We start from the raw sequence: 15,803 nt of genomic DNA on the forward strand, positions 1-15,803 counted from the left end.
ACAGAAGTCTGCAGAAATTAGAAGTAGCAATTAGACATCTGTCATAAGTACTTACTTAAGTCTTTACACAGTAATAAGAAGTACTCTAGAAAAAAACAGTCACAACTTTCTACCTTTAAAATAAATTGTTCTTCAGCCTCTTTAGAACTGCTGCCTGGTATTCATAAACTCAGCATAGTGCACATAAAGTGCTATAATTAACAATAGATTCCAATTTGGAATTTTTCATTCATTTATTTTTCAAACACGACTCCCAGTGTCAGCAAATGGAGACCAAATCCCAGCCTTGCACACCGAGATTACTACTGCCCACAGAGACTGTCATCAGTGTGACTGTTGGTACAGCCCAGCTGCTCTGACAGTGTGCTCAGAATTCTGGTTTCCCTGATTCTAGGCAAAACTTTTTGAAACTTCTCTGGAAGCAAGTCCTCTCTCATACAGCTGACTACTTTAAATTCTGCATGCCCTTAGGACTTTCCTGTTAATCAGATTATGCATGGAGCTCCAACCAAACCAGTGGGAATTACACTGATAAAGGACAAGAAAAAACAGGATGGGACAATCTGTAATTAAGTATTTTGTCTTTTGTTTCCAAGTGCTTTGAATCCCCTGAACTTTCTGTAGCACAACACTTGAGTCCCTTGCAAGCAAAGGGAGACAATCCAGCACAGTGACTTTTCCACAGGTTTCCTTCTGAAGGATGGAGACAACCTAGACCTGCCTGTAATGAGTAGAAAAAATCTGGGCTGCCAATGAACAGAGCCAGATTCCTCCTCTGAATTTCATCCAGGAAGACTGTTCTATCACCTGAGAATGCTAAGAGCTGTCTCTGATAGAAACTAAGGACTTGATAACAACCAGAAGGAAAGCAATTGACAATGTAATTTCAGTCCATTATTATTTAAAAGAATGAGAATCACATTTGCACACATCAGGCCAGGTCAAGACAGAACCAAAGAAGCACCCTATTGATTTACTGAAAAGAAACAACACTTCATAAATTAAGTACCAAACTTGAGATTTTATTTTTTTTTTAAAATCATTTCACAATAATCAGCCCCAAATTTCTATGGCTGTTTCAGCTGTGTCCATCTTTAAATGCCAAGTGACATGATTTATCAAAGGATGAAGCACTCACTCCATGCAATCCAGAGTTGAGTAATCAGCTGTCTCATGTGCCATAGACTACTACAGCTGCTGCATGGAGGGATCTGTAAACCCACAGAGATTCTGTTGAAGTCAGCAGTCCCTACTTAGACTTTTTTTACTGTCTGTTCTCAAACTACTTTTTTTAATTTCCTGTTTTCAAGCTGACCCCAAACGAAGACCCAAAAATAGAATTCTTGTAGCCACACCCTTCTCTTGGTATTTCTGCACTTGTTTAATCCTTCCTTTCTAATACTATCTCGTCTCTAAAGATTCAGAGCTCTATTTTGTCTTTATCTTCCTTTACTCCTTCATACCTTCCCTCATTTTTCCTTTGACCATTCACCGTTCCATTTTTTCAAGTTATTCCATATTTCAAGACTTTCCAAATCAATACAACTGAACAGTTATTTACATTTTCCACTGGTGCCCCATCATCTCTTGAAACATTCCTAGCTGGAACAAACATATTTCACTATTCATATCCCATCTTCCTTCTTTCATCCCTCACTTTCTGTACCATTGTAACGCTGTGTATCACAATGTAACTGCTTAAGGAATGAAGTGAGATAGAAATATCAATCCTTTTTATTAGCTCAAGGAGTTCACCACGAACTGTAATTTAGTTAATTACATAAAAGTAAGTCTTCCTCCTCTGTAAATTCTACCCCTTTGAATTTGAGTGATACTAGGTTTGTGACAAAGAGAGTTAATAAGAGAAAGGAGATAATGGATACTTTGCAATCAAGATTTATCTCTTAAATACAACCACAACTCAATTAAAATTTTAATAAAAATGGATACATACTGTGTGTGCACTTTTAAGCATCCTAACTCCTACTAGTTATAATAATACCTATTAATTATGGTAATAGCAACTTAGCAAATCTCCTACACATCCAAACCTGTCTTTCAGGAAATAAGAATTACTCTACCAAAGTGGCACACAGACTTTGTTCTTGTTTTTTGCAGTGGTACCATGATCTAAAGCTGATGACAGCAGAGCATGGAAGGAGGCTCCATAGCTTTCAGCTAAAGAGCTAGAATCTATTTTTGGATCTCTGTAGCTCAATGACCTTTCTGCTCAGTAGGTTGCCTTGGCAGGGAGTCAGGGTTTGCAGCCCTCCAGCAGGACTTGCATGGCTCCAAAGGCCAAAGGATATTTGAATAGGAAAAAAAGGCTGTATCTGGAACTCTGTAAGGTCATGATATCCTTGAAAATTGGATCAGGTAGAATATTAAATGACTTCTACAGAATACTTAAAAGTTTTTACTCCTGTAATATACCAATGTAACAGATTGGCCAAACAGTTTACAGGAAACACAGGGAAGAAAACTTTCATTATTAGACATAGAGCAACATTTTGAAGACCCTAGGGTACTTCAAATTTAAAAGTTTTTTAAGCTCAGATCTCACCATCATATCCTGAATAGTTCAAAAACATAGTTTAAGAAAATCTCTCCATGTCCCATAGTTGCATTTACTGTAATCTATGGGATTTTTCACAATTGCAGTTCCTACCTACAGTTGTCACAGAGCTCAAGGGCAGGATTTCTTGTATCTACATAAAGTAACAAAGAAATAAAATTGCTTAAATAGGACAATAAAAATTAAGTTCATGACAATATGACATGAATAATTCAACAATTGATTCCATTAGGGATAATTAAATGGATGCATTTTGCAAACCAAATATTAAAAACCCCAAGGCATTAGATGGCAAACAGATTTTACAGTTGTCTTGTCTAGGTCACCTTTAGTTCTTCCCAGTAACTTTCAGGAACATGCACGTGTGGCAGCTGCAACAGACTTTAAAGAGATAAGTGAAAACATTCCTTATGTAATTTAAAGTGAAAGTCACTATAGCTCTTCCACAGTCATTTAATGCTCTTTTAAAACCACACACTTTGTGCAGCAGTGGCCAAAGCTTTCCTCACGACTGCATGTACAAAACCAAGGCTGTAAGTTATGTGTCTGGAAACTCCAGAGCCTGAATTGAAGTAATTTGGATCTACCAAGTGGTAGATCTCTGAAGAGCATCCAGGAAAGAAACAACCCACTGAGAAGCTGCCAGCTCCTCAGCTCTTGAAAGACATAAGAAACTCATTTCTCAGTCTTGTGATTTCTGAAGTGAGGGTCTTTGCAACAGTCAGGGGTCTGTCAGCCACATTGGTGCAAAATGTTGGCAAAGGTCCCAGGGGCTGCCTAGTTTTAAACACTGTAGAAGGGTTTTTACCACAGCAGAATGCACCCAGCCAGGAACATTAAAGCCCTGAAGTGGAAATATAAATTACACAGGTAGTAGTCTTCTTTTGAACAGAACTACACCAGCATAGTGTGGTTTCTGTCCTTATGAACCCGTATGCTAAAGAAACAAGGATTAAATGCCAATTTCAGTTGTATAATAACATAAATTTAGCAAACACACTGATTCAACAGAGTGGTTGACCACAATCTTAAGATTAAAGCATGTTAGAAATAAGATGAAATTTCAGCAGATGTTGAAGGGCTTTGCTAGATTATAAGCAAAAATTACTTTTTGGACCCATTTTAGTGATTCAGCCTTGGACCTACATATTGTAACAGCAAAAGCAGAAATGTCGACATCAAATCACCACAGAGGTAAAACTTCCAGAATCAAATTCCAGATTTCCAGGGAATTAGAGATAATCCCCACTTGTTGGTATTTATACCAGGTGATACTTTGAGCAGGTATCTGATTCTGTAAGGTGCCCTTGTTCTTCACCGCGGGGTATCTCAGGTTTTCAAAACATTTCAACACTAAAAAAAATCACTACTGTGTTCTGAAAAACTCTCATTACTTGGTTTAAAATTCCTCAGTGAAATAGCTATTCTATTTTTTTTATTATTTAAAATATTGATCACAAAAATATCTTTATACTTAGAAGGAAATTATACCTTTCATCACTTAGCAGTGAATAACTTTATACTATATTTCCAAGGCTCAATGAGAGATTAAACACAAACACTCACAAGAGAACCAAAGGGGAAGAGGTAACACAAGAGTTACAGAAAACTATACATCTTTTAAAGAGCTATGAATTTCTTCATTTTGCTCTCAGATACCCAGTTATAACCACAAATTACTAATAGAATACACTTAATTCAAAATGAAGTCAGAAATCCTTATAAATTTACACTTTTGCAGCCTTATCTTTTTAAAGGTAAAATTACATAGAAGTAATAAAAAACCTACAGGGTTTAGGATGCTGCATCTATTTCTTTATATAGCACACAGTTGCAATCATGTAAGTTTCTGTTTTCGCTCTGCAATTTTCAAATCAGTTTACAGTTCACACATTTCACTTGTGCAACAAGTTTAGTGAAAAAATTAAAGGTCATTAATGTCTGCAACAAAGGGCTATGTCATGACAGATAAACTCTGTATCAATAATTCAACTGAAATTATGACCAAAACATACTATTTTCACGACAACATTCATCTATTTCCTTTTGTATGAAACTGATAAAGTATGGACGGGGAGAAAGGTCTTGTTTATTTTATTCTTGGTGTTGATTCCGCAGTGCAAAACTACAGGTAAGTGTAAGTACCTTGTCACTCTCCAACATAATCACCAGAAATAGGTAGTTTAAAGAGAGAAACCCTGAGGCAATTATAGCTGAAAACATACAAGATTTCTACTTCCAGAAGAACACACTCTGCATGAGAGCAGTTTATCCCTCACTATGTAAAGCTGGGGGATACAAATTATCAACTACTCTTATATACAACCATAGCCTGCTTCATGAGCACACATAAATTTCTAAGTAATCTGCAACTTAATGTATTTGCATAGTTATTAATCACTGAGCAGTCACATGGAGGGGAAAGTATCTATATCTTCATGTCTGGCAGTGATGTCCTTTATTCACCCCAAAAATCCCAACACTGTAGACAAGGTGATGCAGTTTATGGGCAACACACCTGGGGCAAGTTTTGGGAACTCAGAACTCACTGAAAAAGCCCTAAAGTCATCTCCCAAGCAGTTGCAAATGCGTCGAGTGTGGAATTGAGGTTTGATGATATTTTGCTTATTATGTAGAGCAGGCTGTGCACTGGCAGTGTTGTATAATCATACGTGAGGGGGGGTTAGGAAAGGGCACTTTTACTTATTCTGGAATTATATTTCATGGCTTACTTTATTCCCCAACAGGGAATCCTAGATCTGACACAGAAATAATTTATAAGGACAAAATATTAATAGATTTTTTGGTATTAAAAAAGAAGAAAATCAACAGAAAAGACACTGAATACCAAGTGTCATATCCCACTGTGTATTACAATTTATTATAACATACTGAAACAGCTCCTGCATTTTTAAAAATAATGTTTACCTCCAGTCACAAATCTTTGAAATATATACAAATATAAATATAAAATATAATTAAAAGCATTGATGCTCTCCAGATTTTTAAACCTTACTCTCAGAGCCTTGATCCTGTGGCCTGAAAGCCACACCAATTTTGTAATTTTAAAAGTACGTAGCACAAACTCTTTACCATCAGAGATGAGAAGTATTTATCAAGAACAAGTAAAGTGAAAGCCTGTAATTTTAAAATTTCCATAAAGAATTAAAAATATTGTTAATTTAAAATACTGGTGTTCCAGTTAATATATTGATAAGTTTTCTATTTTTAATTTTATTTATAATTACATTTATTATTTGTAATTTTTAATCTACCTTACTTTAGAGTTTAAGATTCCGTTTCTACATATATACAGAAAGAACCATATTCATATATATATATAAGCAAATGCATATTTATAGAAACTTAGTTAATTTTTTCATACTTACCCAGGACACATTTTTAGCCTTGGGTGTTTTTAGCATGGCAACATGCAAGGCTGAGATGACCAACAACAGCCCCACGAGCATGGAAAGTCAGATGGAGGAGAAGTCCAGGTGCCTCTGTTACCCCAGGGAGTACAATCCCTTAGCCTGGCTGACACAGGCACACTGAGCATAGGGTCAGGTAACAATAAAAAAAGTCATTTTTCTTCCTGATGTACAATCCAGTCAAACAGAGACAAATCTTTCTGAAATACCTGTCTTTGGCAGAAGCTGGCTGTGTTTCTGTATATCCATGAAAGCCTGAGTTGCTCTTCTCTTGGAGAAGTTAAAACCAAAAGTCAAAAGGACCCCCTCTCACAGACACTTCTCCCTTCCAACAGCAAAATGCTGTGCCTGGTTACCCACCGAGCTTCCAGCCAAGCTCCTAGACTGGTGCTTGTAGGAAAATGAAGCCAAAGACTGGAATCCACTTGCCTTCTGACGATGTCGACGAGACCTCTGGTTGCTGGCTGCGCTGCTTAACTGCTGCTGTGCCTGAATATTTCACGACCTTGTGATCTTCTGAGTAACAGAGAGAATTAGGATCTCAATGGCAATAAATAATGCACACCAACAGGTCTCACAGGTACCTGTGGTGCTGTGCACGCCCCCAGCGCGTCGGCTCCGCTCCACCCCGCGGAGGGCACCTGCTGCCCCGGCACCTCTGCCACCAGGCTGGGCCTCCCAGAAGGGGAAGCAGCAGCAGTAAATCACTGTCCTTGCTTGTTCCTCTTTGTTCCTCTGCCCTTCTGTCCCTTTACTTTTACCTCCTGTCAATCTAGATTACCACAGTAGATCCAGGCTAAATTTTGCAACTATCAGTAGTGATTAGAGTGAGTTGATTGAAATCGGATTATACAGGGAGACCTCTGCTTCCTCACTCAGCACGTGGGCCAGTACCATTTGCAAAATGCTTCTGCTTCACCGCACAGTATGAGAGCATTTGGAGCAGTCCATTTTAAGAGAAACAGTGCAGTAAACCCAAGCCAGGCTGTGCTGCCTTTAACAAGAGAAAAGGGAAAAGGGACTCTGTTTTTAATAGCTCCATGAATTTACAGGGGAATGTTTCAAACGATTTCCAAATGGAAGAGTCTGCTGGAGTCTCACAGATTCACTCACAGAGTTTGCCGGAGTCTCACAGATTCACCAAAAATCATGGGATATCAAAGAGTGGCATTGTGTACCTGAAGCACTCTCTGTACCTCACTACAACTGCTCAAACACTGACCCAGCACAAGTGCAACTGCCTGGTGCCCAAGCACCAAACATGAGGAATGTCATCCTTCCCTGGGGTAGCACCTGCAAAGCCTGAAGCCAGTATCCATGTAACTCACAAACTACATTAAATGTGCCTTTTCCAAAGCATATCATTAAATGTATTAGAAACTGACCTGCCTGAGTCATATTAAAATATAAATATTTTCATTTGTTTCAATACAAACGAGCTCTCAAGTAGAAAGCTAGGATGTACTATAAGATTATAGTGCCACCATAAAACTGTAGTATTTAATATTGAATAAAACAAAAATTAAAATACAAAAGTAGATTGGTGAAGCAGAAAAGTAACGAGAGATGATTAAGAAAAAACCAACAAAACAACAAAACAAAAACAAGAAACAAAGATAAAAAAATCATTTAAGTCCATCTGACAGACACCTTGACTATAACATACACAGATGTAATTTGCATTACAACATACCATTTATCTAGGCCTTCCTAAATAATAACTTAATATTATTATCTACTCGTGATACAGACTGAATTATGCTCCAAGCATCATCTGTCACTTTACACTCATTATTGAATGTATTTGTATAAATGCAATGTATTTGTGATTCCACAAATTCAGTTTGTGGATGGTCCATAATTTGTTTGAAGGTATTACAGTCTTTTCCAAGATGACAGCATACACTTTTTATTTTGTTAAAAGAAACTCTAGAAACTGTTTACACTGATTAGGACAGACAGGAAACCAAAACACATGTATTTTCCAGTGTAAATAATAATCTGATTTCAAAATAATTACAGGTTTCTGCAGATTTGTAGTCCACAGTTAAAGTAACTACAGCAAGTTTGGTACATTCTGCTTTGCATATGCTAGCGTGAAGCCTTGTTCAGGCACACAGGTTTTTAATAGATCCCACTATTTTTACTGAGTCCACCTACTCTCTGTCTCATGGAGCTCAAGCACAACCCATTACTGGCTCATCAGCATCTTTAATGAGAAGAATCTGTAGAATTTGATTTGTATCTAGCTGATGGACCCTAGAAGCTGATGAAGTAGAACCCTCTAGTTGAGACAGTAAGAATTACTGGGTAGTTTAAGAGTAGGTTTTTCATTTAAGGAAACTCTACTAACTCTACATTTAAGTTACTCTACTACAGGTAGAGTGTGTGTGTATATATATACACACACACACACACACACACACATATGTATATATATATAACCCAGTAGAGAGAAATCCTGCCAGAGTACAGGAAACTGTAATTCACTTCTAAACAAACAAACAAATAAAACCCGAAAACACAAACAAACAAAAAATGACAATGCAACTATTAAAATTCTACATTTGAAAAAAAGCATCTTGCCTTTTCAAAAATACTGAGATATACTATCCCTTGTATAGTAGAGAAAAAAACTTTGAAACACTGTAGCACTGTATGTTGGCAGCCTTAGGTCAGGATTTGGGTTGTAAAATCACAGGTCAATACACATTCTAGGGAAGACAACATTAGAAACAATGGGTTGAACTTGCTTCCTTCAATGAAGCTCAAAGTTGGGAATGTATTTGTATCCCTAAACTGCAGTTGTACTTTCCATCTCATCCTTTAAACAAGGAGACCATCTATAAATGCATATATTTTGAAAGTTTCAGTGAAAACTACAAAGATCAGCGTTGAAATACGAGGTGAAATAAAGGGGTATATGGCAGCATACTCACTCCTACATCAGTGTGGTAAATTTCTGCATGAAACACTTAAAAGTTGAAGAAAGATTCTCAGTGAGATGTTAAGCAGTTAATGGAAATGTTTCTGTTTTAAATATACCATGTCTAGACATATTAGAGAATCAGAAGTATTTTACAGAGAAATTAATAACTTTTTTCCATTCTGAAAACTAGAGGATATATGTATAGTTTGCTGCATTAGTGACTAAGTCAAAGGTATCCTGTTCCTGGTATACAAGAGATTAAATAATATCTGACCCTACATACTGTGGTAATAAACATAAAGTTGGTCCCATACAAAGAAGCTGGAAAACAGCTGGCTTTGGAGTTTTCTTCTTCCTAATGCTAACTCAGTTGACAGAATTTTAGAGCAGCAGCTGCTGATAGCTTGCCAGACATGTGGTCAAATAAAATGAACTAAGCTTATTCCCTCACATGGAAGTATTTAGAAATACTGAATTTTATTTAAAGCAGCTAATTTAGAGCCAATGAGATGCACTAAAAATCCCCATTGCAAAAATTAATGAGTTAAAAGGCAAAGGTTGCAAATTTAGATGTTAACAAGACTAGAAAGTCCAGAAATTAGAGCTATTATATGTAGAACTATGGCATCATCTTTAATTCAAGAGAACACTAATCTCATTGTAGAAAACAAAAGGTCCTTATCAGATGAGTAATGCTGAACAATAACTGTAAAATGACAGACATATTTTGCACATGCTCATCATTCAGCATCTTTCTGATGTTTCTTGTACGGTCCCTGCAACATCCAGTAGTTTTCCTGTCTTTAATGAGCATATTTTCAGAAAATGGTATGTGGGAAAATGCTGTTGCTATTGATCCAATGCTGTTGATAGCTGAAATATAAATATAAATTCCAAATGAGTCCATTAGTTAATGAGGACTCTAGTCTGATCATTCAAAAATTATAACATTCTTCTGTATTGTGTACTAAGCAGTTCTGCAAAGAAATCTTAATCACTTCAGTTTTGTGATCACAGAGTTGTTTTAAGCCAGGTATTCCCAAATGGTAGTACACAAGAGACTCAGAAAATTATCTCAATCTATAATTTAAGCAAAATACCCATTCTTTTCAGTAGCCAAACAAGAACCAAATACATTTCCACCTTATCCATAAAACTATCTTCTCTCTTTCTGTCCTCTATTCATTTACTGAGCTCCTACTTCAGCAACAAAGTGATTCCTCACATCAAGAAATTTCATTTTGGTTGTTTTTTCGGTTGTTTTTTGTTTTGTTTTTTTTTTTGGTTGGTTGGTTGGTTTTTTTCTATCATAAGTATCAGCCATCCAGTGATGAATATAACAATGATTTTCAGAAAAAGATAATGTGGTTCTTGGCCTTTTAACAGTAGATTGCAGGGTATGCATACAATTTTACAGTGTTTCAGTTTTCAGTAACTGACTTCCTGATCTTAACATTTTATAATAAGGAGATTTTAATTTTTTAATTTTTTAAAATAAAAATTCCAGCACCATCAGGACAAACAAAAACCAACATATGAATTCATGGCATGATTTTGCTAGGAATAAGCTTCACAGTACTGCCTGCAACTGTCCTGAGTTCTGTGCTGTGGCTGAAACACCTGCACATTGCCAAAACCATTTCAGTTTGGTTCCTCGAAGTAACACGACATTGGAATTAATGTGTCTGCTCTCTAGATATAAAACAGAAATAACATCATAACCTTGCAACAAAATGATGTCGAATGAAGATCATGCAAGAAAAGCCTTCATACACATAATACAGAAGCCCATGACATGGTTTGTCAAACTCTAATTGTTATTCTTTACATTGGCCAGTCCCTCAAAAAGTGAGGCTCATGGTCTTCAGCTTTTGATACTGGAAGGACACTACAGCCCAGCACTGGTCCCTCCTCTTCCTCCTTCCACTCTCCTCACCAGCTCTGGTCACCTCCTCCCTGCTACCAAATGTCTTATGACTACACAACCGAGCTCTTGGCCCCCCTCCATCCTCCTCCAGCTCCCAGCCTTCCTGTCCCTCCCATCAGCCCCAGCCAACATCCCACTTAGATGGCCAAATGCAGGCCAGTAACAGATTGACCTCTTGCTCTAAGCAGATCCCCATAGCTTATTCTAAATCACATTTGTAGCTAGCATTTCTCAGAGGATCAGGTTATTTCCTCTAACCTGATTCTAAAAAATTTCTTCTGCAATGGAGAGCGCAGTTGTGGAAAACCTTAAAGTTGCAGAATTTCAGAGTTGATGCATATAGGATGAAGGGAGACATCAGGTAGCAAGGTAGCAAGACTGCAGCCTTGCCAGTACAGATCAGAAGGCAGGGAAAAGAGTGGGATGGGTTTAGTAATAGCCAGAATCCCCCAAACTACAAAGCTGTGCAGAAAAAAAAAAAATCAACCAAAATACAGATAATTTGAAGTTTGATTTAAACATAATTCTTCAGAAGGTTTCACAAATTTATAATCACCATTCATATGTACAAAATATATTCTAAGGTAGGTAGGAAAACAAATTTCTTTCCATATCTGTCCTATTCATGAGCGCAAAGCACAAACATATAGGTTTCATGATAATGCAGAAAAGTGTAAAAAAGAGGGTCATTGAAAGAAATAGAAAATATCCATGATTTTTATAAGCTTCTGCATGATGCTTTAGAGGTTACTGAAAAGTTCACATTGGATATTTATAAGCAGGAAATTAATTACATGCTCACAGCAAAAGAAAGCTGAAGCATTATGTAAATTTAATATTTCAGTGGTATTTCAGTTCATTGCATATACGTAATAATGGAAGTACTAAAAATACTCAAAGAACTGAGATTTAATACTTGGGGAGTTCTTATATAAGGAAATCAGTAGCACAGTGAATGCACTATAATCTACTACCTCAACCCTGTTGTAGGCATCTCTCATCCAAATATATTTACATTAAACAGATGCATTTCATTTACTAACTTTTTTATTTGAATAGTTTGGAATATCCATTACTATGATTTATTGGTATGATGACTTGAATATTTTCTAATTTTATTATGTTGGGTTGTTGGGTTTTTTTGTTATTATTTTGTATTTTGCTGCTACTTGTATGCCAACAGCTCCTTTAGAACACATACACAAGAAGCTGTTAAGATGAGTCATTTGTAATATTTTATATAACCATAGAACAAAGCTGTATTTTAATAAATGAAATCTTCAGTGAAAAGCCAGCAAAAATCAGAATCTTTTCTATCATGTCACATTGTTTCTCAGTGACAAGCATCATATTGTGAATCAAGGATTTCAGAAGAAAACTGCTTTTTAACAGGTTTTTAAAAACAATAATGACAATATTTTCCATCTTGAAGACAATGTGTCAAGAAAGATATTGGCTTGTACAGCCTTTTTTTGATCTCATGCCTATCATGCCTATTTCTATTTGCTGTAAACAAAATGACACGTTGGATCTGTATCCCTGTTTCTTGTGTTTTAGCATCTAAAAGTGCAGGGAAGACAGCAAGCAGTGTGAGCAGGCAGGCCAGGACAGATGAGAGAAAAACATCTGGCTCTGCCTTATATACCTTTATTTAAGTCAATGAGAGTCTCTGAGGAGAAAAGGCAGAAAAAGGGGATAATTAAATAACATCCAGTGTGTCCAGGTAATATTTATATATTACATACGCAGATTATCCTCCTGGGCTGCCCAACACAATAGAATATAATCAAAAGTATTGTACTGGAAAAGGGCCACAAATTACATCATCTTTCATGCACCAAATTAAATGTTGCAGCCACAGAGTGACCTCAGGAGTGTGTCTCAGGCACTGCTGGATGAAAGCAATGGGACAAGCATGTGGCAGAATGATGTTTGGTGACTTATGGTGCCTGTTCACAGAAGTGTTGGGTTGTCAGGCGAGTCAGAGAGTGGCCTCCTGAACTGAGAAAAGAGCCAGTGGCACAGACCACCTCTGCAAATCAAAAAAGGTTTATGTGGAGAAAAAACTCCATAATCTAATACAAACATCACTATCCTAACAAGATTCAAAATATAAATCGCTGGGTCTGAAATATATCTTAAATTTAGGTTGGTGAAGAGGCAGCATTAGTCCAGTCTCTGCCTCCTGCACATCAAAGGCTTTTTCCCACCTTGGCACTGGGCAGGCAGGAGACAGGCATCAACCACAGTTGTGGTGGTCTTGGTGGGGTATCTTTTCTGTTCTCCTTCACAGCAAAGTGCAGCTGCTAGCAAACCCTCAACTCTTCATTTTGCCAAGCTGTGTGAAACCTGATATTCATGTTGTTCTCTTAAGACTTTTGAATGATATGTGTTTGGAAAGGGGTTTCTCTCATGCATTGAGGGGCTGCAGGTCCCTTTGTTCTCAGTACCAGCAAGGTCCATGCTGCTGGGATGTCCTTCTCCAACAAGCTGAATCTGACATAGAAACCAGGCTTGGTGGCTGAAAACAGTCCTTGTTGTACCTTCTCCAGATTGCTCTGGTGTGCATCTAGTTTTGACAAGAAATGCTCTGTTACCATTCCCTCAAACAGGACTTAATTTCACCTAATTTCCCTAGTCCTGGGAAAGAGACTTTACCCTCCTGAGTTGTGAATAAGGGGCACATTTCACTCTCTAATCCCAGTTCTTACTGGGAAATCAAAACAATTCTCTACTCTAAAAAGAAGGAATTTCTTATAAATTGATTTTTCCTGGGTCCTAAATTTCAGTGTCATGCACAAATCCTACAGACTGTCCAGGGTGATTTGTAGGGCTATGATAACTATGTCACATTATACCGAGTCACTTTAGGAGGTACACTGAGGCATCTCAAAAATTCTAGCTGAAAAAATTAATCTAGTGAAATCATAACAAGAGTTTTGCATTTGCTTCAGTAAGTTGGTTGCTTATGTTAATTCTTGTATTAAGACTGTCTACCTAATTTGGTATGTGAAATCAAGAAAACAGAAAGTAATACTGTATTTAAAGTAAATAAATAAATACATTATTTTCCCATTTTCTAGATTAGAAATCCATATTTTATGTGATGACAAATGTCCACAGAAGATATTTTCAATTTGAGATTCACAGAATATCTATTTTGGAGAGGACCCCAGAAACTTGTGAGGTACACATAAAAGAGTACAGCCTTCAAAGAAATGACTGCAAATACAAGCTTTATTCTGTGGACTAATTTCTTATCTTTATCATTCTTTCAAATTTGCAGCATAAAAATACAGAAATTAAACACAATCCAGAGGACATGAACACTTGGGCACCATTTAATCAGCAAATAGCTTTGGGTCTAAGTGACCCTGGCAATTTTACAAAAATTTTATTTCCTGCTGGTTGAACAGTTCTTGAACTTTATTTTTACTGCAGTAGTCAGAAACGGGCTTTTCTTTATCACCTATCAACCATGTTCTCTCATTAAATGTATTTTTTCTTGAATATATATGGTTTCTCTAATGCAAACCATCTACATGGGATTTTAAAAATACCTAGGAAAATAAAGATTTTCCAGCCCCCTATAATCACGCCATTTCTCAAAGGGTACAGAAAGCATTTCTGTTCAGTGTTCCTGTAACAGAGCCTCACAATAACCATTGTTGTGATGACAATAACAACTGCTATTGGGAGCAAGCTTTGTACATGAAGATGGAGAGACTGTTTTTGAATCCAGCTTAGCCATGAGTGACTCCAAAGTTCACTGAACAAAAACTGCCTCAGTGATCTGCCTCTGTCACAGGTAAACATTGCTATTTCTGAAAAGAGTTTCTATCTGTTCTGTTTCCTTTTAATATCTCTCATTCAAGAATAAGTTATTTCAATGTATGTCTGAGGTTTATTTCAGTCTACAGTACTTAGGCAATTTTCTGTAATGTTTACAAGGATCCAGTTTAGAAATGTAGCTATGACTGAGGTCAACTTTTTAACCATAAGAACCAGGTACTAATAAAAAAAAATAAATTATGAGATGATGATGTACCTATTTGAATACAAAGCAATTTCAAAAGTGAATCTAAAATAAAGGTAGAGTATTTAGCTTAAATACCACATTTGCAAGTCCATGCTTGGAAGAAGGGTCACCTGCATGAAGGCCTGCCCATGGCTGACAGGCCAGCAAGGATAAGGTTAAGCCAGGAAACTATATTTGGACCTGGGGAGATTTGCTGTGCAAACCTCTGCCTTTCCTTAGAAGCCCTCTTAATTTTTTTCTTTTTTCTTTTTAAATATTTTTAATTTGTAAGAAATTCTGCTCCATATGGATGAGAGGGTGTATCATTATAGATTATAAAAGGGAAAACAGTTTTAAAATGTTTTTTGGCAAGCTCACTATAGATAGACCTGTTCAAACATTGCTGTCTTAGTTCCCAGCAGTGACAGGAAATCAGGGATTCATCTGGCCCTGGAATACCCTTTTGTAGGGCAGACCTTGCTACCTTTATACCTTTATGCTGTAGGATGCATCCAGAAACAGTATTTATTAAAATATGCAGTGAATACACCAGCCTCACAGTAGGCTTGGATGAGGCCAGGAACCTTCCAACATCCAACACAAGCCAGCCTAAGATAAAAAAGTAAAGGAAAACTATTTCTTTACAACTTCCAAAGATGTCAGTAGGTAAAAATTTTTATAAAGACAAAAGTAAAGAAGCTAAATCCTTTCCTAGAAAACTTTCCACAGACTTTTCCTACGTTTCTACTGCATTTTTCCTCTTTCTTCATCTCTTAACCCTCAGGTTACAACCCTGCACCTCTTTTTGGTGTAACATTTATAATTTTATAAATAATCTGATCATTGAAATATCCCTCAATGTTTATCACTGTGACTTAATTTATTTACTCCTGATATACAAAACTGCATGGCCATTTTTCATA

The 15,803-nt window shown here is 36.8% G+C and overlaps 1 protein-coding gene across 5 annotated transcripts in view; it reads right to left on the reverse strand.

The window, feature by feature from the left end:
• CACNB2 (calcium voltage-gated channel auxiliary subunit beta 2) overlaps positions 1-15,803 on the reverse strand; it is a 237,074-nt gene that overhangs the window by 149,010 nt on the left and 72,261 nt on the right. Inside the window, exon 1 of one of the 5 annotated variants that reach the window (XM_071735091.1) lies at positions 5,965-6,743. The exons of the other annotated variants lie outside the window; for them this stretch is intronic. Coding sequence (XP_071591192.1) covers positions 5,965-6,045 — 81 coding nt within the window. The 5' untranslated portion in view covers positions 6,046-6,743. Of the gene's footprint in view, positions 1-5,964; positions 6,744-15,803 lie in introns of those variants that run through there. 5 annotated transcript variants of the gene reach the window in all.

Source organism: Heliangelus exortis, chromosome 2, assembly GCF_036169615.1.
Source record: "Heliangelus exortis chromosome 2, bHelExo1.hap1, whole genome shotgun sequence".
Taxonomy (NCBI): Eukaryota; Metazoa; Chordata; class Aves; order Apodiformes; family Trochilidae; genus Heliangelus; species Heliangelus exortis.